This window comes from Lytechinus pictus, chromosome 14 (genome assembly GCF_037042905.1).
Source record: "Lytechinus pictus isolate F3 Inbred chromosome 14, Lp3.0, whole genome shotgun sequence".
In the NCBI taxonomy this organism is placed as follows: Eukaryota; Metazoa; Echinodermata; class Echinoidea; order Temnopleuroida; family Toxopneustidae; genus Lytechinus; species Lytechinus pictus.
In genome coordinates, this window is record NC_087258.1 from 3,758,942 (window position 1) to 3,786,401 (window position 27,460).

Below are 27,460 nucleotides of genomic sequence, written 5' to 3' on the forward strand. Positions count from 1 at the left end.
AAACATGTTTCCTTTCACATGTTATTTAATTGCTTGGGCCTAAATTCAGGATTTCAGCCTAAAAAGTGGCATCGCTACTTGAAGCAGCAGATATATGCTTAACTTAAATATTAATGGCAAAACTCATCTAGTGGTTTTTGGTAGGATACAAAGCACAATTATTATTTCCCGACTCAAGGCCAACCACAATTGTCTCACCATGTCTGAATGCTAAAATCTTGTTGCACTTTGTCGCACCATACATGTACATCTCCAGTCACTAACCATCAAGTGGTCTTACCTGTAACCATGTGTCGATCTGCAATGTCTTGATCCCTTCGGTCAGCGCCTCGTAGACCTCTGTCCATTGACCATAGTCAAACCAAAGGGTCAGTAGCCTCAAGGTATCCTGGAGGGAGTTATCACTGGACAGTGAGATGGACCGCACAAAGCCATGGACAGCTGGTACAGCATACTTCTGGACATAGATATTCTGCAAGGGAAATTTGCACACACATTAATTTTTTTTGTCTTGCAAATATGCGAAGGGGGCAAATAATTATTCCTTGGGAGGAATTTGAATTACAGTTAAAAGAGATGACTTTCTCAGAGCACAAAACAATGTCATACAAAAAATAAAACACATTCTATCAATAAAACATTATTATTACTTCGATTCTCAGCCACAATGCCCACATAGTTCATAATTAACTAGGAGAATGATATATTTCAGAGAATCCAACATCAACTAACCAGTGGCTGCTGGGTGGTGGAGGAGGGCGTGGTCGCTTCCGCCCCTAGAATGTCACCCTCGCCTGCTCCCAACCCAGGGGTGCTCGGACCCTCCCCTTCCCCGCCCACGTCACCCGCCTGGCAAGTGCCAACTCCGGGAGAGACTGGTGCGGCTGGAGTCGCGGAGGGGAGCCCCTGGTCGGTAACAGGCGAGGATGCGGCAGTGGTGCCGCCAGCGGGCGTGGTCGGTGTGGAAGTAGTGGTGGTGGTAGGGGTGGTACTCGCTTGTATGCTCTGCTGCTTGTAGTAGAGAACCGATTCATAGTTCATAAAGGCCCATGAATGCCATGCCTAGAGGATAGAACAGTACATTAAGTGACAAGATAATAAGACTTCTCAAAGATCAATCAAAGGAGATAGGAAGGGATGCATTTGATCATAGGTCATCAAGGTACACAATTTCTTTCCATATACATGTAGCTGATGGAGAAACAGTGTTCAACCCTGATGACTTCTGGCTAGCATTTCAAAAAGCAAATAGTTTTACTGACTTATAATATAAGCTACCAAGTTCTGATTGACTGAGAGCAAATTTGTCAGTGAAAATGACTTGTGAATGAATTGTTTCAGGAATTCCCTTTCCACTTTTGGTGTTTTTCTCAATAAAGTTAACCCTAGTTTAAAGGGGTTCATATGGATGTTTCATAAAGCTGTTTGTAAGTTACGAGCAACTTTACAAAAGACTGGTGATCCTTTCTTGTGGTACATGATATACACCAATATTTCAGTGATGCTGATTTAGCCTCTGAGAAAGGATCAATCATTTGTTCGCAAAAAACATGCTTAAGTTACAAACAGCTTTATGAAACACCTACCAGATTCATGGTGTGTGTTATATCCATATGTGTTTTGTTTGGTTTGGTTTGTTTTTTGCTTCAAACAAGGTAATCAATAGGATGTAAAAGGTTACAATTTGTAACGTTTTGATAGGAGTGATTAATTCAAAGTCAATGAGAATCTCACCTTGTACCAGTCCCTATCATGTTCTGTAGCCTGTCTGAAGTAGCCTAAGATCTGTTCTACAGTTTGTTGGTTGAGACCTTCTAAGCTTTGCTGCCATTCACCCAGTTTCAAGTAGCATCTGAGAAGAGATTAAAAATTGTGCAAGACATGTTGAGCTTTAATAACTTGTATTTTTTCTCTTGAAATTCCACTTTTAGCTTGTATATTTCAGCAAGTCAGGCACATAAATGTTACAAAATATCACTGAATAACTATTATAGCATTTAAGATAGTGAGTTCAGTAAAATCATTTAATTTTTCAGGATTGTTGCAAAGATTTCATATATAGTGGTGTTGTTAAAATAAATAGCAAATAATCCATTTTGTTTCAATGATACAAAAATTCAGTTTAAGATAAATACCAGTTGTGGTAATGATCTCAAAAACAGAATCCAATAAAATGACCACCCAGGTGTTAACATGGAAGAATCAATAAATATGTGCAAAATGGCTCTGAAAATAATGTGTAATTGCTGAGAAATTAGCAAAATAAGCACATAATTCCATAATATATCAGGTATTTTCATGAACAAGACTGATACACTGTCCCACATTCACCCTTTTGTGTTAGTAATCATCAGAATTATCGGTTTTCAGCTAAGATTTCATGATTTCACAAACACGATTTTATTTCAATGTACCAGAACTAGACCTATAATACGGTAGCATTTAAACATGATTTTAAAGACTGTTTCATGAAATAATTATTTGCTGCAACTACTATCTTTTACCTTTAAGTGAGACACTCTGATATTTGAATTGATGTAGATTGATCACTCTTTCACCTAATGCAAACATATGTAGCATCCCACTCATAAGTATTCACTATTTGTATTTTGTAGTAATAATAATAATAATAATAGTTATACTTATATAGCGCTAAATACTTTACGTTTCTAAGTGCTTTTCATATAATCATTATGAAGTATTATTACTGTACCTTGCAAGAAGTTTGTGCAGATCTGGATTCTCTTCTCCGTTGGGTAGTGTCAGCAATGGATGTTGGGTGAGGGTGGTTTGAACAAACTGATGCAGCTGAGACAAGGCTAACGGCTGATGAGTGAAGAAAGATGAAGAATGGAGTATGACACGACCTAATCAAGATATAATACCCTACTTTGGTACTGAATGGTTTATCTGGGATAGAGCCCATTTTATTCTCAAGTCAGATGTTTTGAGAAGGAGGATTTTGTCATTCTGCAAATGAGTGGATAAAATTCTAGCAAGAAGTTAGGAGGAGTTTTAGGTAAGAGAACATCATCTTTTTAAAGAATCAACAAATATATTCTTCTCATTATAAATACTGTAGATCACCATAGTCATCATCATCGTCATCACCACCTCCACCACAACCACAATCATCATAATCATCATCATCAGCGTCATCATAAATATCACCATCACCATCATCATCATCATTACCATCGCCATCATCATCATCACCACCGCCTATGTCATCATCGTCGTGATCATCATCATCACCATCATCACCACCATGACCACCATTACCATCATAACCATCATAACCATAGTCACCATCACACTACTACCACCATGACTACTACTCACCCTGATGCCATCCTTCCACATATGTTTGATGTAGGCAAAGATGACCCTTGGATCTTTGATGTGAGGGGCAAGGGATTCCAGTGTCGCCTCCTGGACCGATGGATCAGCTCCAAGGAGCATCACTAATGTCTTGTGAGATAGGACCTAGAAATCATACCAGATCAAAATTAACACATCGGTTCAGGTGAACATTTTATGAAACAAAGTATTCATTGCATATTTAATAAGAGCTACAGTAACTGTAATCCTTGACTCTGATTAACATAGAATGAATTTGTCATTGAAAATCACTACTTGTTTCATTATACACTCCCCAGATGAAAGGAGATACATGTAAGTGAGTTAATACCTTTGCAATGACCTTTGCAATGTCATGCACATAAATGTATGCCAATGTGCACAATATCTACATGTAACCTAATAGAGGAGTATGATGTAGCTTCCTTTGATCTTCAGCATGTCAATCTTTAACATGCTCGCTTTCAACCTTAGATTTCACAATTTAATAAAGTTTTTATTTTTACACTAGATCTAAGGTGAAGAACTAAAATAATATTGTGACAATTGACCCTGATGTTGAGTACTTTTTATGACATTACTACTCTTTGCAATTAATTGCATTTAGCTTTATGGAAGATGATCATGTATTATTTTTCTTTTTCATTTTGGCACAGTTGATTATCTTCCAACACAGAAGGAGCAAATATCTCAAACAAGATACACTCACCATCCTACCACTCTTCCTGCAGAGACTAGCATACTTGAGCCAGGTCCTCAGATCTTCATGGGGAGAGATCACAAGAGACCGAACCTGGATGATCTTCTGCCAATCCTCTACATTCCGCTGGCATCCCTGAGAAAAATATAGAAGAGAAAACAGAGAACTGAAGATAACTGAAATAAAGTGATATGAGTGGAGTCATTGACTTGCTTTACCAGCAAAATACATTCTTCAGCTTACTCTCAGGCACTTGCGGCCACAGATAGTGAGATCATTTATACATCCAATTTGAAATCCCATATTGCAACTTCTTCTAAACTTTTGCTATTTCATAACGTTCTTATTGTTCGTCCAATTTTGTTCAAACTTTCCTCTATCTGCCTCTCTGATTTGTCTCTTATATTCTAAATCAACTTTCCATTTGGGCATGATTTGCCATTAACATTCCGGTGAAACCGCAGTTCTCTATAACTGTGACACGACATTTGCTCCTGCAACATTTCCTCCAGTCTCAATATCTGAGAGGGAATAGGGATAGAGTTAGGATTGTAATAAGAGTTTTTGGTTCAGAATAATGTAAAAATAATTATTACAGTTTATGAGGTTATATTTTATGTTTTAAGTTAACGTCCATATTTTCCATTGGAGATATTGTCGCCAGAGCAAATGTCATGGAGCCCTCTAAAACACATATAAAAGCAGATGGTCAGGTGTTCGAATCCCACCAAGGCACTAGTGTCCTTTGGCAAAGCCAGGTATTGAATGAGTACCCTACTGGATGCAAACGTCAATATTCTTGGCATATCAATTAGAGCATCTCGACTATTCATTGTTGGAATTTCCCCTGGGAGTGGAAATTGTGATTACACTTTAAACTTTTAAGTCAAAATCCAATGACCAGGGTTATGATATACCCATCTAGACCTTAGAGATGTTGTTCTGATGTGATAAGTGCTACAGTATTTATACAAGTGGAGTATTAGATGACAAAACTACCATGATAATGAGTTCATCTTACCTGGAGCCGATCCCACCACATTTCCCTGATGATGTCCTGCCTCTCTGGAACCAGCTTGTACTGGATGATTTCCTCAAGTTCTGAAAGCATCTGGACGGACACCATGGCTCCGTACGCTCTGTCATAGCTCTCCCCTGCCATAGCAGTCAGCTCCGTGTCGAGGATATCCCGAGCCTTGTCAATGCACTGCAAGAACAAGACACAAAATTATATGTGAAATTTTGCTAAGAAATTAGCCCAGCCTTACAATTACATTCAAATTAATCAGGACTGTGACACCAGGACTTTGTAGCTCTCTCCTTTGATGGCAGTCAACTCTGCGCCAAGAATATAACAAGCCTTGGCGATACCTTTCAATAGCAAGGCACTAACTTGACTAAAAAGAGCTTTTCTCATAACTTATAGAACAGCTTCACAACTGAAAACCCCTTTGATCCTAGACTCCTTTCAGAAGTGTGTACATTCAAATTATGGTATATGTTTGTACAGGACCAGTTAAAATCTAAAAAATATCAAGAAGCCGCCACGATTTTAAAAAGGACAAAAAAAATAATGTGTACTGATTTTCTGTCAAAAAACTGACAGAGAATCTGGGCCGAATTGAATAATAAATGGGGGAATTCTATTACAAACTTCATACCAGGCAATCAAACTAACATGATTTCAGTAGCTTTCAACAATATCCCTGAACTTCTCTTAGCTAGAACACTTTATGAAACAGGGCCCTGGGGCCCAGCTGCATGCAGAGTGGCATTCAAATGCAATTCCCCAAAATTAACCACAACTTTTTTTTTACCAATCAGAAGCTCAAATTATGTGATACAATTGACTTTCAAGCAATCACGTCACTCAGTTGGGAGTTGCAACTGATTTGTTTTAGTTGCAATTGAATGCAGTACACACCTGCTGAGCCTGACCAAAGTGATCCTGATGGACAGCAAGCACAGCTCTATAGAAGGCTCCATCATAGGTGTCTCTAGGAATGATACATGTGTATTCCTCCATACTGTCCCAGTCACCAAGACCCCAGGCAGCAGCAGCGGCCATCCGCGCCATTCGCTGTCGGCCTTCATCGGGTACCAGAGGCCATCGGTCACAGGCAACGTTATGCAGTTGACCCCTAATAGGAAACAGAGGAAAGGTTGAATTACACATATAGGAAACAACAATGCAATGAGGCCGATTACAAGTACTTTAATTCCCTGAAAATAAGGATTGTTTCCTATAAAGTAGCTTTCAGATACTCTTATTTTTTCAAAGTCCTCAATCTATGTTACTGTTACAGACTCTCAAGCTGTGTGCCATTTTCCTTAATAGTTGGAGCAAATTCATGAATATCTATGACATACAATTAATATTTGCATTTATTAATAGAGGTCTAAAGAACTGATCAGTAATAGTGCATTCAACATATATGTTAGATCAAAATCAATCTTGTTTCTTCTCAGTTCAAAAAGACAAAAACTACTCATCAAAGACACTTCATAAACACAAAGAAACTTTACCATTCTCCAAGAGCTTCCAAACATCTCATACGTCCTAGGGTTAGATCGAACTCATCTGGTGACTGGTCTTGTTTCTTTTCATAAGCTGTAAGGGCGTTGTCCCAATCATGGAGCTTCTCGTACCACGTCTCTTGAATTTGCTGTAAGACATTTATATTAAATATGGTTCTAAGGTCACGGGTGTTTAGTAACAAGCACTTTTTTCTCTGCAAACTTTGATATGTGACTCGGACCAAGCCAAGGCCAATGGCCTGGATCGCTACCATCATTATCATCATAAAGAAATAAATGAAATGAAATGAAAAGTTCACCATCATCATCATTGCCACCATCATCACCATCAGCATCATCATTATCACCATCATCGTCATCATCATCACCATCAACATCATGATACTCATTATCGTCATCATTATTATGAAACATGCAATTATCATTTCAGCATCATCCCCATTCAAAAAACATCATTATCATTCTAATTATTGTGCAAATCATTGTTATGACTACTTGATTCCGATGAGTATTACTCATGTGAATCTTTAATATTCATGAACTGCTAATGGTTCCATGACATTTGCTCCGGCGACAATTGCTCCGCTATAAATTTCACACACTAATCAATGACCAACTTCAGCCCTGAATTTAACACTATATCCTACCCTAAACCTAACATAAAACCCTATTGCAACCCAAACCCTAACCCTACATCTTAGACCAAATTAGGGCTGGAGCAATTGTCACAGGAGCAAATGACGTGTCACCCTGATAACATGAAAGGATCGTCTGAACTTACCAGTTCAGCTCTGTAGTTTTTCATGGCATACTGCAGCACCCCAGTAGCTGCCTCTGATTGGTGAAGCTTGTTGTTAATACTGTCAAGGTGAAAACAAAGGTAGCAATTAATTGCAACAGCAGAACTATTTTGAGTGCATAGTGGCTTTAATGAAAGTACAGTGACACAACATTTTTGCAAGTCAAATAACATTCATATCCTTTGTTCTGTAGCACAAAGTTCTTCATACAATTAAATGTAATTTTTAAATAATAATAATAATAATAATAATGTACATTTATATAGCGCTTATTACATTAGTTTCTAAGCGCTTTTGTTTGTTTCTTCTGCTGCTACATGTATACAGTTAAAAATGTTGCATAGAAGGTGATCTAGGACTTGCAAGTAATATATCAAATGCAAAATTCTCAAAAAATCAAGCTCAACTTGACTTTCAACCAATAAGAAGCATGGATATGGAACTTGCACTTGATTTTAGTTCAGTTAAGTTTTAATACAACTCTATCTGCAACTTGCGCCCATACCTGATAAGAGCTTCAAGGATCTCGGTGTTTGGTCCTCGGTGAAACTCCTCCTCTTTGTAATGCAAGGCCTTGGCATAGGCTCGACAGTTGGATGCCCTCTCACCTAGCAGCACAGTATTTAAAGGTAAGGGACCCTACAACAAAGTGAATCAAAAACAGTTTAAATCTTTGATTTCAAACATATAATGTAAGACAAATGCAGTGGTACATAAGACTGGCAAAGAATACATACCAGTGCATGAAGGTTAAAGAAATCTATCGCATCTCTGTTTACTTCTCCTTCTAAATTATGAAATACAGAAGTAACTTCTAAAGGTTTCCATGGCAAAGAAGAAGAGTATAGTGGTTTCACAGTACACAATGTATTCTTCCGTGGGCACATGTTGGTCCTGAAAAGGGCCATCCAAACTCAACATTTCAACAAGTGTGTTCTTGTCGTCTTCCGAAGAAATACAGAAGCCAAACAATTCAAGCAATTCTAGATTTGTAATACCCTTTTTCATTTTCACCATTTATACTGGAATATCCAATGTGACCTATAGAAAAGTGGCATTGCCCTAAAAATATAAACATTCAAGGCCTGTTGTACATTTGCAAGACAAAAATAAGTTCCTCTCAACATCAAGGTTTGAATCAGGTAGATTCTGGGAATGATTAAATGGCTTCACTAAACCAGGCTACAACTGACATATGTTGATTAACGTTTGTATACGTCACTATCATCATATCCTCTGTATTATTATTACATGTATGAAGGGGCCCCCATGTCTGTGTACCAAAAATTTAACTAAGAATACACATAATTACTTTTAAATTTCACACAAAAATGTTCACTTGATACTGTTCCTTATATTCTTATGAGTGTGCCAAAATCTCATAAAAATTTGAGAGAAACGTATAACGTTCTTGGAAAAAACCTTGGCCAGTCATTTTCAGATTTTGATGAGAAAGGCTGCACTCTGAGGTTGTTATATGAAATACCTGAAATTCAATATTTGTCCACCGTTTTGAGTCGAATTTTTAAATGAATATCCGTCTATGTAACTGCAGGTGTAAAGTTTGTGGTTGTGTGGGTCTTCAGAAAAGGATCAGGAAAGAATCAGTGTGCAGACCCAGGGCACCAGGCCATACATGATTTACATGAAATAGATTTATGACAGACTTCTTACCTTGTCTGAATGTTCCATGAACTCGGCCAGATTGAGTAGGATCTGAACTATCTCTGGAATGTCTTGAGAGGTTAAAGCCTTCTGAAGACTCTGAATAAGACTATCCTGATCCTGCTCAGTCAATTCAGACCAGCAAGAAACAAACGCTGCGTTGAACAATTCTCTGTTGGTGAGAACAATGGTAATTATACATAATCGCAATGTAATGACTATGGCTCAGCAACATATATAGCATTCAGCAACAGAATTGAGATGGAGAGCTACATCCACCATGTCCGAACCACTCTTTGTTACAGGCCGTTTTGTCAACTTGCGTCATTGTACAAACTCTGGGCGCCATGATTGGTTGTTGCTTTCATTCAGATGAAGATCCAAGTCGGCAAAGAGGACATTTCTGTCTTTTTTGCATGCCACAATGTTGAAAAATACCCCATATAGGTAGTGATAATTCATCTTTTTGGGGCTGGTCAATTTTGGAGAAAGTATATGGATGCCCCCCCCCCCCTTTCTGATAAATCGTGCATCAAAGATCTCCATTGACATTGGTAGGCCTTAGAATTAAGATGAGAGAGAAAACTGGGTATATCTTACCTTGCCAGAGGGTTATAAGTCTGTGCAAGAGCCCAGCATGACCTAAGAGCATGGGATGGTGATTCCTTGAGGAGCTCGATGCTAAGACGACGTAGCCACTCCATCCAATCATCTCGAGAGACACGCCTAGTCACAGCCCAAGCCTGAAAATATAACAGTGGCTATTTCTTAAACAAATATAGAGTTTGAAATTGATCTTAAGATTGATGCAACACCTTCAGAAAGAATCATTTGTTATAATTTTTTAAATTCAAATTGATGCACAACACTTCGATGGCAATAATGATGATCAATACCACATAATCAAATACATACTACCTGTAAGAGTTATCATGGCTTAGAGGAAATAGTATTACTAAAGTACTATCAGAGACTGATCTTACCGAAGGCTCACACCAATACATGTAGCTGGGGGTAAAATTTAAGCAGTAACATGCAGACAATAGCCAAAATTCTTTGATCTATCTGAGCAGGATGTGTTTATGGACAGGTTCTGTGATACCAGTTTCAATAGGGGAAAATCATTCGGCAGATTCTAATGGTCTCTTTTTTAATACAACATGATTCCTCTGACCTTCTGTAAATTCCTTGTACTGACAGGAAGCTTCTTAACAGTGATTGGTTCCATGGCAGAGCTGTCTTCCTTGGAGCTTGCTCTCTTATTCCTAGCCCTCATTAACAACAGCTCATCTTCTGCGATCGTTGTACCCTGATCAAATCAGTACATATGATGTGAAAAAGTGGCGTGGTATGTTATAAACATAATGCACAGTTATGAGAATGTTATTAGGAATCAAGCGCACTTAAGGGTCAATGAACTCTGACCATATTGTGATATCAACATTGAAATCTTAACCAAGGTTAAGTTTTGGAAATGTCATAATAACTTTAGAAGCAATGTACAATAGTACCTTTGTGTAACATAGTGAAAAGCAGAGATGCCTGTATCAATACTAACATCAGAAATTCAAACCTGTGCATTATTTGTTTCATTACACAGGTCAGCAATGTGAATTTATGGTGGAAAATCTGTATGGCTACATCCTTGAATTCAGTTTATAATACAATAACAATAATATGGTTACATTTTTATAGTGCTTATTACGGTTTGTTTCTAAGCACTTTACATTGTAATTATTATTATCCCGGTCATCAGATCCTTGCATGCCCGCACACAAAGTATGCACTTTCTCCATTCCCTTGGGGGCATTCCAACAAGAGTTCCAAGACTCAATTGCTAGGCATACTACATAGGCTTTTGCATCCTACTGGGTACCTATTTAACACCTGGGTGGAGAGTTGCAAACTGTGGATTGACACCTTGATAAAGGACGCTAGGCCACGGTGGGATTCAAACACACGACCCTCTGATGTACCACTACACCACAAAGCTTCATTCACCATCAACGTAACAATGGATTTTATCATGTGATGCCACAAATTGGATTACACAACTCTCAGATCAATATCAATTTCTTTTCAGTCCACATTTGCATTAAAAGACAACATACAAGCTAAACTTATCAGAAACCCTTTGAAACTCTTTGTAACGTGGAGCCCCTGACATGTACAGGGATTACATGTTGCCTTAGCCAATGTACAATGTATTCATATCACATACGGTAGACCAACCTTCAGGATTTTGAGGATCAGCGTCTCATATTTCTGATGATTAATGCGATGTTTCACCAGGACCTTGTTCACCATCGGAATGAAGATCTGGAATTTCTTGCCGAGCTGGAGAACCACGGAGGAGAGCGTATCCATGGCAACAGGCCGTAGGTCAGGCGTGGTGTCCAGAGTACGAACCAAGGGATGGACGATGCGGGAAGCAAACTCCATGAAGTCCAGGTTGTCACTAAGGTGATCAACAGTCTCCAGAGCAGTCCTGAGGGAGCAAGGGAAAGGTGGAAAAGAAACATCAGTGACTGCCTTCTATTTGTAATATGGAAAAATATCATTAATAATCAAGTAACCCAACATATAAGCTGCCTAGGATAAAGAATCTAAGCTATTAAAGATTATTATTATCCAAAATATTAACTTAAATCAGTCTTTCCCGAATCCGATGTATGTACATTCCTCACTCCCTGTGGAGTATTCACGCTAGTCTTTGTGAGGCGCTGACAATGCTTCGCAAATAAAATGTGTTACACAAAATGAAATTTTCAACAGCTAATTTATTCCTCTGTAAATGGCTGTTGGTGAAATTCAAAAAGTCTGTTTGTTTTAATTTTTAATGGTGACTCAAGAATGTTCTGAACGTCAAAGGATTCCGGATTTTCCCTTATACAGGATTATTTATCACTATCATGAAAAATTAGACAACTCCAATATGCGATAATATTGAAAATGTATTGATCAATTTTAACAATAGTATAGTGCTGACACGAGGAGCAAATGGGAAACTAATGACGATGAGGAATCAACTCACCTCCTGACTGAGACAGGGAGTTCCTGAGAATCAAAAAGCTTGACCACTGGAGGTAGAAGCAGGTGGAGGTAGTCATCTAGATTGGCTCCAAACTTCTGCATTGCATTCAACAGCTGTAAATGTGGAAAAATCAAATTGAAAGTTATTCTCATTTCTTTGCTCTGTGTGTGAAGAGAACTAGGGCTGCTAGATTATGTTCAAAGGTGATTTGGTTAACCACAAAACAATGACAATTTACTATAAGAATATAATGAAATAATAATTAAATATAAATAAGACAAAATCTGTGCATGACAAACAAAAATGGACAGTATCAGATTGGAGCATGTTTGTGGCTAATACAACTGAATAGGCCCGTTGTTCAGGCAGAGTGTTGACGAAAATCAACAGAAGCAAGCCAGCACAGGTGATGACTGTCACCTGTACCAGAGAAATGGCTTAAGACAAAGTATCAAGGCAACACCCAGAATGCAACTTTTAGATCATGTATTCTTATCATTCCTACTCATTACAATGGTAACTACCGTAGTAATTTTTGCCATTCTTTAGTGAATTATATACCTATATTTTGCCAAGGAACGAAAGGATTTCAGGATGCTTCCATCAATCCTGTTTTTCAACAAATGCAAATGCCCATGGTGTTCATCACCAAAATTCCACTTTACTGTCAATTGTTTCATGAAAAGATTAATGAATTGAGATAATAATGATAATAATCTGTTTTTATACAGCGCTTTACAGATATATTATTACCCTGGTCTTCGGATACAATCAGTCATTCCCGCACACAATAAGTGCACATCCTCCACTCCCTGGGGAGTATTCCAGTCAGATTATAAGTAAAGCACATGATTATATGAGGGGAACCAAGCTATGTCCATGAACTTTAGGGGACTTACCTTGGTTGTAACAACCCTCCCTTGGCTGTTGTCATGCATGAAAACCTTGAGCATCTGAGGTACGATGCAGGGTAGATAGAGCTTGAACTCTCCTCCTAGGGCTACGACAGTCTGTTCCACTAGTAGGATGATGGTGTTCTGCAGAGGACTGTTCACTGTCCAAAATTCCTGAGAAGAATAACAATCACATACCACTATCAGAGGTGCTAATTAAGCAGAGGAGACTTGTCACTTCAAATGCATAAGGGACTCTAATTTGCTGACGCTACATTTAGCGTTCATGAAAATCACAGGAAATACATGTTATAGAGCAATATCTCTTAGCTTTCCCACCATAGATATCGTTCAGTTTCCAGCATTGTAAGCAAGGCAAAGTTATACAAATGAGGACTCACCCGTATAAGGTCAAAGATGTCATCCAAGAAGTTCCTAATGTGCTGTTTCACTATTGATATCATAATCCCAAGCTGCTGGAACAGGAACTGTGAAAAATAAACGAAGCGAAAAAAGAAATCAAGTCAATGTATTTATCACTGAATTTCAACAGGCTATCTACACTGTACTTACAAATACTAAATGCACACATAAAGGGAGTGTTGTAAAAACTTATTTGAAATCGATTCCAAATATCAGTCACAAATACAAGGTGAGCCGTCTCTGACTTTAAAAGATATTGCTGTCTGCTCTCATGGAGAGAATATAATTTGCTGAACCAAGAATTGCAATAGAAAATAGAACTGGTCAAAGAAGCTCCAAATACCTACATTGTACATGAAAAATTCCATCTTACACTTAGACAGATAAATGTTGTGAAGTGAAATTTCATATTTTTGCACAGTGATCTATTATAATATCAATTTTCATATTAGATGGGGAAAATGAAAAGTATACAGCAAACATTGGGAAAAGAATTTGTATTGTACGAAACTTATTACACATGAACAATGAGATATATGCATACCTCATAGAGCTGCATTTGAACTATATGCACTTTAAAGGAGGCAACATAAATATTGGAAAATATTAACAATTCACAATCAAAAGTGCTGCAAGCAAAGAATATTATTAATACACATTTTGTCAAGTATCTTTCATAATTGGTTCAATTACATTCGCTCCTGCTGCAATTGCTCTAATGTAAAATCTTCATGTTAAGCCAAACATAAAACCTGACCTCAAATATTAGATAAACACTAATCCTAATCTTTATATTCTGAACTAAGAAATCTATAACACTCCTACCTCTAACCCTATGCCCTCTGAGATATAAAATAGACCGGAGCAAATGTTATGTTACCTCATAATCATTGATAGCTTAAAGTAATATTCCTACAGGGGTTTCATTCATCAGGGTTCCCAGCTTTTCAAGAAAACAAAATTCCCTGATTTTTCCCTGGTGAAGTTTTAAAATTCCCTGATAATTATTCAAACCCATTCCCAGTTTTGGTGTACATACATGTAATCATATTTAAAGTTAGAGGCCTTATTTAGGTCATGTGCTACAGCTACCAGTACTTGTACTGCAGTCAAAGAGGCTACACTAAAAAACTACCATAACCAGTAATTCAATGGATGTTGTTTTGATATGCAACAAAATATAACAGTCTGACTGACTGCTGTGCTTTCGACTTTTGGGCCGATCAAAATTCCCTGATTTTTCCCTCATTTGATGCATTTTTACCTGATTTGAGGTATTTTCTTATTCAATTCCCTGATTTTTCCCTGACTAGAAAAAAGTAAAATAATTTTCCCTGATGGGCTGGGAACCCTGGGGGGTGTTTCACAAAGATTTAAGTATGACTTAAATCGCACTTAAATGCTGATGCGTATCTGAAATGCAACGCGCAATCTTATTGATCAACGCGCAGTAGTGCGCGTCCTCTTTGCATGATCTGACCAATACTGTCATGCTTTTTATACCGCGCGCAACTAGGCATTTAAGTGCGACTCTAAGTCACACTTAAATCTTTGTGAAACACCCCCTGTTCATGTAATATTCTACTGCTACATGAAAGCAAAGCAAGCACCTCTCTTGTATTGTTATCACAAGTGCGTATCACATTGATATAGGTGGGCATGATCTGAGGAAGGAACTGGACACATTTCACTCCAAGGCTTTTGAAGATGAACGTGATGGCCTGGACCACGCCCGTGTGGTGGTTGGCCAGGGAGCCGTCCCGCATGATCCGCATCAGTGTTGCTATGGCAACGGCAGGGTAGAACTCCTCCAGGGATGCACTCCCCATGTTGACTAGCATCTCGCTGGCAGTCGATTCACCTGGGTCAAAACAAACAGTTAGGAATGGTATTCTATCATTTCAATTCATGGTAAAAGGGGAAAATGCTAGAGATTGGGAGAAGGGTACAATAACTATGCATGAAAGATTATGTGCCAAGAGATTCTGGCAGAAAATATGTAATAGACCGTATGCATTGGATGTCATCGCGCCTCCATCTGCAGCTGGTGCATCTCTGACAACTCCATTTACATGTATTCCTATATCCTCTGAGGGAGGGCGCTATGAGATTATGATGTCATATGCATAAACATGGCATTCCAACCAGGTGGCGGATCTTATTCCAAGCAATGAAAAAAAAACACTGTCCCATATGTGCTTATTTGTGTTGGTAACGTCCAGTGTGAACATTTCCAGTTTATTTCACATTATTTCATAGAGTTGGGTTTATGCAAATGTTCCAGATCTAGATATATGGTGATAAAGTGATATCTACCGATGACTGTCAATACTCTCTCATGAATTTATTGTTCTAATAAACTTCAATTGATGCAATAAGAAAATGAACTGTTTTCATACCTCCCTCTTGTGATTTAGCATCAGACATGCTCTGGGTAGCTCCCCCATCTCCAGTGGTATCAATGACTCCTTGATTGATCTTATGCTTGTAAGGATCCAATGCCCCTAACAGTCCTAGCACTCGGATTGTCTAAATACAGAACATAAAGAAGAAACAAATACAGTGATTTAGAGACAATTCCCTAGTAATTTAGAAATGAATTTCATTGATTTAGAGAAAAAATTCAGTGAATTGAAATAGCTACTAATGCAACATTTAAAGGCAGTCCGAATAATTTTTTTCTTACTTTTTCTTATCACATATTTTACAAATTTATTGTATCAAACCATGAAATGTGGTAACATTTTTTCTCACATGTTTTTTTTTTAAGAAACGGATCAAGAGCAATACTTACTTCTCTTCTTAGAGTTGGAGACTGCTCAGTCTTGAGGAAGTTGAGTAGAACATCTAAGAGGTTGGGATACTTGTTGTACGGTTCCACCACATAACCTGTGCTCTCTACTAATTGTCCTAGGGTCCATAATGCAACCTGATAAAATAATTATAAATTAACTTGATTTAATCATTCATTACTCTTTTAATTTGTAATACATGAAATAGTAAAAATGATAAAGTTGAGAGCGCAATAAAGCAGGACTGGCTCAAGATAAGTAATCATGGTGCTTTGCGAGTACTGGGGCCCATAACACAAAGAATAGCGATCAATCGCTAAATGAACTGACCAATCAATATCAATGTTACACGCGCATTTGGTTTAAAATTCTGACCAGGGACCAATCAGTGCGGTTCTTTCATATTTGCAATCCATCGCAAACCTTTGTGTTGCGGAGCCCTGGTAGTGTTTCATGAAACAAAGAGTCATAATTTGTTCAGAGCAAATCAGATGCAAGGATTCAGAAGCTGATAACATGCGTAAAAGAGAATATACAGGAACAAATTCTACATGATAGGACATGGATGAATTATGAATAAGATAGATTAAACCTAGCATTCCATGGAAGTGTGAAATATAAATTCTCTTATTGAGTCTTGAGTAATGACTGATGACCTTACCTCTCTCTTGCGTAACAAAGCAATGTCCTGTAAAATCTACAACATAATTAATACAACATCAATGTATAATGAAAAATATAAATAAAGCCTAGCATTCCATAAAAGTATGGCATATAAATTCTTGTTGAGTCTGGAGTAACGAGGACCAAGTAAAGACCTTACCTCTCTCTTGCGTAACAGAGCACTGTCCTGTAACATATCCAGCATGATTGGACAGAGTTCATCCATCCATTTCTTCATCTCAATACCACTCACCTGAAACACAATCAAACATTCAATTCAAAACATAAGGGAACACACTGCCTCATGGATCAACCTATTATTTTTGTATTCATTTTTCTTTGATCTTTCCTTGCATATTTATGATGTGTAATAGGTGTGTAATGTCAGAAATGTACAAACATTTCAGATTTCTTTGTTTCATAATGATTGGTGATATACTGTGTTCTTACGAAATGCATTATTGCCAATCATTGAAGTTTCAGTTTCACTATATCATCATATCAAGATAGCACAAATAAAAGTCTGATGTAAAATCAGTAAATCTATCGAGTGAAACACATCTTTAGTTTATATATTATTATGTTCACACCACAATCTTGTTGGGGCACATGCATTGATATAATTTAGTATTACCGGTAAATGAAATGGAATAGTGACATGTACTTTTGGGGGGAATTCACCAACACTACAGATAAGCCTCAAGCACTGAATAAAATTATTATCATTAAGTGTTATCATCATTATTGTTGTTATCATTGCTAATGCAATACACTCTCCTATAAACTCACTTGAGCCTGCTCTCCAATGGCAGCTAGAACATTGATCACAACACTCGGATTTGGGTCAGCTTCCTTCAGTTTCGGTACAAGTGCCTGAAAAGAAAATGTAAAATAAGAATTAACGAAGGTAAACTAGACAGAGAGTGACCAATACTCAATGAAGTGATTTATGCTTTCCATCTTAAATTACATAATTACTTTCAAGTAACACTCTCAAAATGGTTTTAATCAAAATACCAATAAACCCTTTGTCCGCTTTGTTCGACTAGAGTCACATACAGCAGGCTACCAAGTTCGACTCAAGTCACATCCTATTCACAATACACACAGAGTGCATTTAGTCTCTTGTTCATACACACATACACAATAGTGATGCGTGCACCGCATTGTACTGTGTACACACAAAGCTTTGCTTTACAATAAACCAATCTAAGGCTATTGTGACCTGAATAAGCATAGTCCATGCTAAACCCCTCTTCAGGTTGCACCTTGAAATTAATGTGGCGCAGGAGTGATCCTATCCGTGGCCGGCAAAGAGTATCATAATTATACTAGATAAACAGTGACATTTGCACATACATGAAAGTGTCACTACCTATTTTATTGATGTAAAGAGAAAGTATCTAATTTGCAACAATCTTCATCATCATTATCCCAACACCATCATCATTATGACATCACCATCACTGCTATCATTACCAGCAGCAGCATCACCATTACAATCATCATAATCATCATCATCATCAGTATAACCATCAACATCATCATCATCATCACCATCTTGATCATCATCATCACCATCTTCATCATCATCATCATCCCCATCATCATCATCACAACACCATCATGATTATGACATCACCATCACTGCTTTCATTACCAGCAGCAGCATCACCATTACTATCATCATCATCATCATCATCAACAACATCACCATCATCAGCATCTACCTTTAAAATAGGCTCCATGTATGGTCTGATGAGCCTTGGTGCATTGGAGACGAGATGGGCAAGCATTCTAGCACTCTGTTCTTTGTTCCGTCCCACACCACTGTGCTCTAGTTCAGTCAAAATCTATGGGGAGTAATAATGATATAATTCATAAAGTGTTTCCTTAATAATAATAATACTAATAATATAGGGTATTTATATTGCGCACATATCCACCTTGTTAGGTGCTCAAGGCGCTCCTATATTACCCGGCTAAGCTAGGCGTTCATAGCGCACACAGCTTTTTAAGGGATTACTTCCTACCGGTACCCATTTACCTCACCTGGGTTGAGTGCAGCACACTGTGGATCAGTTTCTTGCTGAAGGAAATTACGCCACGGCTGGGATTCGAACCCACGACCCTCTGTTTCAAAGTCCGAAGACTAATCAACTGGGCCACAACACTCCACATAATGAAGGCATAACAAAGGCAGGGCTAAGGTTGAGGAAATACTGTACATCTGTGCATCATATATATGTTCAGAAAATAAAAATGTATTTAATTCATATAAACACTTGGGTGGTCATTTGACTAGATTCTCTTTGAACTCATTTAAAGATCTTTACCCCAAATAGCATTTATCATTTATTATATTCATTGGACAGCATACCTGAATGAGTGTTTTCCTTAGAGAAGGCATGACATAAGCAGGGTTAAGATTACTGAGACGACCTATGGTACACATGGCAAGCTCCCGTATCTCAAAGATCTCATCGTTGAGGGAGAGGAAGAGGGCACCAAGGTTCTCGGCCTGCGCTAGGTGGCCATCGAAGCGCTCGTCAAGTGATGCAAGGACACAGTATCGGATGTCAGGATCTATGGAATATATATTCAGATTTAATTCAAATAAAACTATAAAAACAAAACACAAAGACAATAAATGATTTGTTAAAAAATTATTATACATTATTATACAAATCATATTTATCAAAAGTAAATCACACAAATAAATCAAACATTTAAACCCATCAATTAAAACTAATAAAATTCATGGAGATAAACCCTGTGGAAAGAGGTTAACTCTACTACACTAGGGGAGAAGAGAGAGACTAACAAGAACTACAGCAAATCTCTGTTATGAAAAAAAAAACCCTCCCCTGGAACTCACTCGCTACACATATTACTCCAAAGGTACATTTGATTGGGAGAAATAACAAGAGAGAATAAATCAAAGGTTAAAGAAAAGGAGGCAGAAAAGTGGTAGCAGAAAAAGGGATTAAAAATGCATTTATCTGTGAAATTCATTGACTATTAGTATTTGCTTAATGATATGCTCCTTGTCTTGTATTACCTGAATCAGTGATGGCTACAACCAAGAGTTTTGAGAGCACCTCTGCTACCACTTGAGTGTTAGTTGCGCTGACTGGGTGTGGGGCACTCCGTAGCTGAAAAGGGTGAAAAGGAACTATTCATTTATCATCATTTCAGTAAGCATTTTGTATCTTAATAGAAAATGATTCCCTTTCACTCCACTCTGGAAGTCTTATATCAAGTTCATTCTCCTGAAGACGACAAGTACACACTTGCCGAAACGTCGAGATTGGATGGTCCTTTTCAGGACCAACAACTGTCCAAGAAAGATACATGGTGTACCATGAAACCCACTACACTCTTAGATCAAGATTGTCAATAAGGTCTTCATTTCTTACGACTCCTATATCTTAACCCTTTTCTTTACGCTAGCTTACCCATTTTATTCTTTGTCCAATTCATCTGTCGTGGACCTTTTCCCTGTTCTCATTTCATGCTACTCTTATTAAAGTTAGCTTACCTATTTCAGTATCTGTCCAATTCACCCGACTTTTTTCCTGTTATTGTATATGAGCAGGAATAAATTACTGATAATATACAATCACCCACAACACCATGATAAAAGATATTTTACAATAAATAGAACACTCAACCTAATGAATTAACACAGAAATGATGACCCACTACCAAGGGAAGAATTATTTTTTCCCCAAATGGAGATTTTTTGTATATCTGTTTGTATAAAATTACACCAAAAAAAAATAGTACCAATGTACAAAAAAATTTCAGCGTACAAGGTTCCAAAAATAGCTTACATTAACAGCTGGTTGAAGCAGGCTAGAACAGGTTCTAGCCGCCTCAATCCGGATCTCCTTGTGCTCACTGGACAGGAAGTGGTCAGCGCAGTGACGAACAAACTGGGTCAGGGAGTGACCTTCAAAGTCAAAGTTTCCCAGGGTTCTGAGAGCTAGCACAGTACTAGTGATATCACCAGAATCTACCGATGACAACGTAGCACCTGCCGGAAAATGAAAATCAATATTTTTTTTCTCCAATTCTGTGGCTATTTTATTCTTCCATTCATTGATTTTACAGGAGATTTTTTCAACTTAAAGGAACTGTTTTTTTTTCCTTTTTTTTTCATGCGGGAACAAACTGCCCTACAGCACCCAATTGGCTTGTTTCTTTTTATTCTTTTTTGACGGTTAGCTCTGGTGAAAGTATTTCACATGTACATTGTGATAAAATTTTGAAGTAAATTTCACATAGATAGATCATATATTGGTTCATTTATCCATAACCAGTAAACAAACATTATTTGCACCTGGCAAGGTAACACTAAGCAATCATCTAAACAACCAACAAAATTTGTTGCTAAGTCACTGGCGATTCTTAATTAACTTTTAAATTCATGTACAATGTATCTCTATTTTCTTGATAATTTCAGAAGTTCTTGACATTCCAGATATTTATTACTGCCATATCATAATTTTCTACAAAGTACACTCCAAATGTGACTTCCAGCCCAAGAGACAATAGCAGGTTACAAACCTGTTTGACTAGCAGGAGATAAAAGCGCCCTTGGTGTTCCGGGATGTCGCAGGGGTTTGTGCATGAGGACGAGGGATAGCATCTTAAGTAGACCATCTTGGATGTCTTTCTTGAGTTGTGGTATCTGCTTAGCAAGGTCATGGAGGGCTGCTGTCAAAGCAGGACTGAATGAACAAGGTATGAAAGAAGTAAAGTTATATACAAGTTCAACACATGTAATATGAAGATCCTAGGGCTAACCTCTACGTAAGTTCAGCTTTGATTTACAGTTTCTACCATAAAATCAGACGTGGATCCAGGGGGGTGTGGTTTCTGTCCAAAGAAGTGACTGCTGACCTTTTTTTGACAAATATTTGTGACAAATAGAACCAATTTCAGAAAAACCCTGGATCTGCAGCTGCTAGCAATTCAAATTTCTTGTACAGCACATATCACAATATGATATACAGACTAATACTGAATAACATGCTATGGTTCTTGTTTCCAAAAGCTTCTAGTGATCCAAGTATTTGAGGATTCAAATCAATGTAACTATTATCACAATAAATATGAAGTGAGTTGACCATTTTTCTCAACATGTTGAATTGCCAAACTCTGAAGATATAAAGACATTGAAGACCAACCTCAGACCTACAGCAAGCATGGGTTCCAATAGTTCTTTGACATCTCTAGCGATGACTGGTCCTACTGCTCTAGCTAACATACTGATACAGGTAAACACTGCTGGATCCACAATTATGCTTTTATGTTTCCTGAAAGAAAGAAGAGAGGAAGGATATTTCTCATGAATAAATTTCAAGATAGCAAAATGTTGTATATTTATCATGAAACGTAACATTACTAGCAGAGTGTCCAATATATTCTAGACATCACAGATTACTGAATTTTGTAGAATGTCAAGGCTTTGCATTTCTCTATCTCTAAGTAACCAGTTTGAGTGACAATTCTTAGCCAAAATGATTGGGTAAATTAACATTTCTCAGCTCACGGGATGCCTTTATGCAGAAAGAATGAGCAAAAAATCTATGAAAACTTGCTTAGGTGTTCTGAGTAATGATTTTCTCAGATAATTTGATGAACGTTTCTTGGCCTAACTGACCTGTTAGGAGAATCTTTATGAGGTAAGGATGAGTCAACAACGTCTAAAGTTGTGCTTGGTTGTTTAGAATAACAAATTACAAAATGGTTTGGTTAATTTTTCTTTGCATAAGTCCTCAATATGAGGCATCATTATATAACAAGGAGAAGTGAACGATTCCTCAAATCTTGCTTTAGGTGATTGGAATAAGTAATTATGGCATAATTGCTCTGATATTTCGACGGATAACTGACCTGTGTGGGATGTCTTTATGCGGCAAGGAGGAACGAACAATCTCTAAGATCTTGCTCAGGTGCTCTGTGATGTTTCCTTTGACTGCTACCGCTAGAAGACCAACAGCTTGGAATGCATTGGAACGCTCCCTCTCCTAATAAAACCAACAACAACAAAATAATGAATATTTAATAGTGTTTCCGGACCTTGTCTTTACATGAAGTTCGTCTTCATTCATCCAAATCAGAAATTGTTTCGTTCACAACTTCAAGTAAACCAACATCAAAATACCATATTAAACATACATGTATAAAGCTATTATTACATAGCAAAAGCTCTTGCTGCTTCCCACAATTTTAAATATTGGTGACATTCAAATTTGAAAACGATGCATAATATCTGAATGATACAATCCAATTATCAACACCCACAAGAAGAAAAGTCTTGTCATGGTAATCATGAATAAAAAAAGCTTTAAAATTTGCATTATTATTTTCACATTTCATTGATTTACAATATGAATGAATATACAACTGAAAAATCTCAATGATCTTTTCACCTTTTCCACAGGAGGAGTCCCCCTTTATCAAAAATCTTATCAAGTTGCTGCATTCAACAAATTATCATTTCACTTACCCTTCTCAAGGATATTAGCATGTAATTGACTGTGTCATCAAGATACCTGAAATAATCAAGCACAAACATAGATAATAAAAATAATAATACGCTTGTCTTTAACACTTAATCCGTTGACTACTGAATTCTGTGATTCACTTAGGCTTTGTACAGGGACTTTCTGATTCCAGTAGGCAATGGGTTAATACAGAAGGGAAATGTCTCTTAGCACCTTACACATATACTGGCTGGTGTTAATATCGCTACTCAGAGTTAAATTAGGTCTCAATTCTATGGAAAGCTGGTTGCCTCCTAATTCATAAGTAAAAATAATTTCAATCTTCCAGTGAAAATTTTAACAAGAAATCAATTTTTCTGAAATGAAAAGAAAATGGATGTACCAGTATACAGTAAATTTAAATGATTTCCTTCGATACTTGTTTTGAGCATGGATGAAGAAAGGTGAAACTTAGCATGCCAAAGCAGAGGGGACTAAACAACAAGTAGACCAAATTGAGAGTAGTCTGGATGGGTCTAGCTCATGTGGTCTTAGACTATCTAAAAAGACCAACTACTTTTCGACCAAGTGAATATAAAACATTTTCAGGTGACTTACGAGTCTACAAACTTCTTGGGTTCAAATGCAGCGAGCCTTGGGAGGAGGTTCAGAAGAATTTGCTGGATGAGAGGATTGCGACTCCCGCGGAACTTCAACACTTGCTGACAGACCTACATGTAGTGTGTAGATTCGGTCCAAAGATAACGTGAACGAATATCACATTGCAAAATGAAACATTATGGTGGTGTCATATATTGATGACCCATTACATAACCCTTAACCCCACCACATTGTTTTCAACTTTGATACAAAAAGTATTTTTTTAGAGGGAAAAATACAAATTTCAGCCAAAAAAGTAAAAAAGGGTGTGAAATAGATAAGTGTTTTTACACACACACGTCTTTACATATAATAAAGACATAAGAACAACATTGTCAGTCCAGGTATGGATCTTCATTCTTGTCACAGTCTTTAACATGATGGATGCATAAGAAATGTGTGGATGCGAAATTAACGCATGAAGTTCGGACTGGGGTAAGTTGAGCCATGGCAATTCTTATGGTAATGTAAATAAAAAAAACAATCAAAGCTTAAAAGCCATCGATATGCAGGCAGAAAAGAGCAAATTCACATGACAGCTCTGTTACTTTTAGAGAATGTTAGTATTTATAGAGAATTAGCAAGAGAAAAGACTTTAAACAAGTGGAACGCCTCTGGCAGTCTCGCCTGCATTACGCGATTTAATATAGCAGCAGTGCTAACTTTGAAAACTACTGTAAGATAATCATTCACAAAAACACCATTCATATAATGACATAATACCACGTTCATTGACCATAGATGACATTTGAACGGTGACTTAAGACTTGTCAACTACACCCATGTCCACATTTCATTCACTCTATCCATAAACTTTCAAAGTTATGATGGCAATTCAACAATTACCCCAACATGGCCTAAGTTTATTGACCTTAACTGACCTTTGACCTTGGTTTTGTGACCTGAAACTCACAGGGGATGTTCAGTGATACTTGATTACTCTTATATCCCAAGTTTTATGAAATAGATCCATAAACTTCAGAGTTAGAATGGTAATTCAACAAATACCCCCAACACGGCCAAAGTTCATTGACCTTTAATGACCTTTGACCATGGTCATGTGACCTGAAATTCGTACAGGATGTTCAGTGATACTCGATTACTCTTATGTCCAAGTTTTATGAACTAGATCCATAAACTTTGAAAGTTATGAAGGTAATTCAACAAATACCCCCAACTTGGCCAAAGTTCATTGACCCTAAATGACCATTGACCTTGATCATGTGACCTGAAACTCAGGAAGGATATTCTCTAATACTTGATTAACCTTATGTCCAAGTTTCATGAACTAGATCCATAAATTTTCAAAGTTATGATAGTAATTCAACAAATACCCCCAACTTGACCAAAGTTCATTGACCCTAAATGACCTTTGACCTTGGTCATGTGACCTGAAACTCGAGCAGGATGTTTACTAATACTTGATTAACCTTATGCCCAAGTTTCATGAACTAGGTCCATATACTTTCTAAGTTATGATGTCGTTTCAAAAACTTAACCTTCGGTTAAGATTTTGAAAATAATTCTCCCAACATGGTCTAAGTTCATTGACCCTAAATGACCTTTGACCTTAGTCATGTGACCTGAAACTCAGGCAGGATGTTCAGTAATACTTGATTAACCTTATGTCCAAGTTTCATGAACTAGGTCGATATACTTTCTAAGTTATGATGTCATTTCAAAAACTTAACCTTAGGTTAAGATTTGATGTTGACGCCGCCGCCGTCGTCGGAAAAGCGGCGCCTATAGTCTCGCTCTGCTATGCAGGCGAGACAATAAAAATTGACATGCTGGTTCTTCCCGCATCCATTTTGTACATAGTTTTTGTGGCTCAACTTACCCTAGAAGGTGGCACAACTTACCCCACATATGGGGCAAGTTGTGCCACTTGACATCGTTTTTTTCAAAGGTTACAACAACTTTCAGTGTGGGGGTAGAAAGTTGTATATGGTGAAAAAGATTTCCCAAGAATCATATTTAAAGGCAAGGTACTTATTTCTACAATATATTATTAGTCATATCAATTCTAACATGCAAAATGCAAAAAGTGTCACAACTTACCCCGCCTTCCCCTACAGTGTATACAATATTTCAATACAATTGAATAGGAAATATTTCTTTTGTTCATGTGGAATGCCGACTCTGGTTGACATATGTTAGCCAGCATTGGTGAAGGTATTAAAATGGTAATAAGGGAAATATCAATATAAGGTTGCTCCTGACACTCTATGGTGCCTTAATTTTGAGTGTCATTTCAATACCAGTGCATAATGATTATAAACAGAAGGTATTGTAACATCACTGTTTAAAGGTCAAGTCCACCTCAGAAAAATGTTGATTTAAATGAATAGAGAAAAATCAGACAAGCATAATGCTGAAAATTTCATCAAAATCGGATGTAAAATAAGAAAGTTATGACATTTCAAAGTTTCGCTTATTTTTAACAAAATAGTTATATGAACGAGCCAGTTACATCCAGATGAGAGAGTCGATGATGTCACTCACTCACTATTTCTTTTGTTTTTTATTGTTTGAATTATACAATATTTCAATTTTTACGAATTTGATGATTAGGACCTCCTTGCCTGAAGAACAAAATGTTAAAATAATGGAATTCCACGTGTTCAGGGAGGAATGAAACTTCATTTCACATGACAATGACGAGAAAATCAAAATATTTCATATTTCATATAATAAAATACAAAAGAAATAGTGAGTGAGTGACATCATCGACTCTCTCATCTGGATGTAACTGGCTCGTTCATATAACTATTTTGTTAAAAATAAGCGAAACTTTAAAATGTCATAACTTTCTTATTTTACATCCGATTTTGATGAAATTTTCAGTGTTATGCTTGTTGATTTTTTCTCTTTTTATTCAAATCAAGTTTTTGTTGGGGTGGACTTGTCCTTTAAGGAATTGACCACACCGTATATCCACTCATCTCACCTGGGTTGAGTGCAGCACAATCAGAAAGCAATAGAGGATGGGTAGGAATCATACTTTTTTTTTAAGCCATAGCTAACAATGTGTCAGGCTTTTTTTTCACCAGTGAACACTGAATTGTTTTTTCCTAGAACATGTAAAGGGACTACCTGGTTCTGGTTCAACAGGTTAAGGTAGCTTATCTCAAGAACTATAACACTACTTACCGGGTTGAAATTCTCCTGCATCAGTTCCAGGCAGTATCTGCTCTCAGTGATGCGTGGTTTGGGCTGGATACTGGTAGAGCCGAGAGACAGCGGACTGGCCAGGGCTCGCTGGACGTACTGGTTGTATCCTAGCTGGGGTCCCGTTGGTGACTTGGCTTTGTTGCTTGATGAACCAAGATCCTAAATACCCAGACATAGATCAAAGAAAGGTGGAGTATGAAAGAGTTTGGTTTGAGAACTCTGGATCAATGCCTGGTAATAAGGTCAGCTAGTCATTCCAAA

General features: G+C 37.4%; 1 protein-coding gene across 1 annotated transcript in view; it reads right to left on the bottom strand.

Moving 5' to 3' along the window:
- Positions 1 to 259: 259 nt before the first annotated feature.
- The window catches only part of LOC129276760 (serine/threonine-protein kinase mTOR-like), a 36,055-nt gene continuing 8,854 nt past the window's right edge, over positions 260 to 27,460 (bottom strand). Inside the window, exons 7-39 of the mRNA XM_064109721.1 lie at positions 27,179 to 27,358; positions 23,984 to 24,096; positions 23,389 to 23,434; positions 22,773 to 22,906; positions 22,064 to 22,192; positions 21,441 to 21,604; positions 20,705 to 20,907; positions 19,930 to 20,023; positions 19,249 to 19,454; positions 18,599 to 18,721; positions 17,658 to 17,741; positions 17,029 to 17,121; positions 16,208 to 16,342; positions 15,813 to 15,942; positions 15,024 to 15,274; positions 13,392 to 13,478; positions 12,997 to 13,164; positions 12,098 to 12,210; positions 11,296 to 11,551; positions 10,238 to 10,372; positions 9,664 to 9,806; positions 9,073 to 9,235; positions 7,904 to 8,037; positions 7,380 to 7,458; positions 6,587 to 6,726; positions 5,985 to 6,201; positions 5,082 to 5,267; positions 4,070 to 4,195; positions 3,343 to 3,486; positions 2,714 to 2,826; positions 1,735 to 1,852; positions 733 to 1,062; positions 260 to 472 (exon numbers count right to left, since the gene is read on the bottom strand). Coding sequence (XP_063965791.1) covers positions 260 to 472; positions 733 to 1,062; positions 1,735 to 1,852; positions 2,714 to 2,826; positions 3,343 to 3,486; positions 4,070 to 4,195; positions 5,082 to 5,267; positions 5,985 to 6,201; positions 6,587 to 6,726; positions 7,380 to 7,458; positions 7,904 to 8,037; positions 9,073 to 9,235; positions 9,664 to 9,806; positions 10,238 to 10,372; positions 11,296 to 11,551; positions 12,098 to 12,210; positions 12,997 to 13,164; positions 13,392 to 13,478; positions 15,024 to 15,274; positions 15,813 to 15,942; positions 16,208 to 16,342; positions 17,029 to 17,121; positions 17,658 to 17,741; positions 18,599 to 18,721; positions 19,249 to 19,454; positions 19,930 to 20,023; positions 20,705 to 20,907; positions 21,441 to 21,604; positions 22,064 to 22,192; positions 22,773 to 22,906; positions 23,389 to 23,434; positions 23,984 to 24,096; positions 27,179 to 27,358 — 4,950 coding nt within the window. The remainder of the gene's footprint in view (positions 473 to 732; positions 1,063 to 1,734; positions 1,853 to 2,713; positions 2,827 to 3,342; positions 3,487 to 4,069; positions 4,196 to 5,081; positions 5,268 to 5,984; positions 6,202 to 6,586; positions 6,727 to 7,379; positions 7,459 to 7,903; positions 8,038 to 9,072; positions 9,236 to 9,663; positions 9,807 to 10,237; positions 10,373 to 11,295; positions 11,552 to 12,097; positions 12,211 to 12,996; positions 13,165 to 13,391; positions 13,479 to 15,023; positions 15,275 to 15,812; positions 15,943 to 16,207; positions 16,343 to 17,028; positions 17,122 to 17,657; positions 17,742 to 18,598; positions 18,722 to 19,248; positions 19,455 to 19,929; positions 20,024 to 20,704; positions 20,908 to 21,440; positions 21,605 to 22,063; positions 22,193 to 22,772; positions 22,907 to 23,388; positions 23,435 to 23,983; positions 24,097 to 27,178; positions 27,359 to 27,460) is intronic.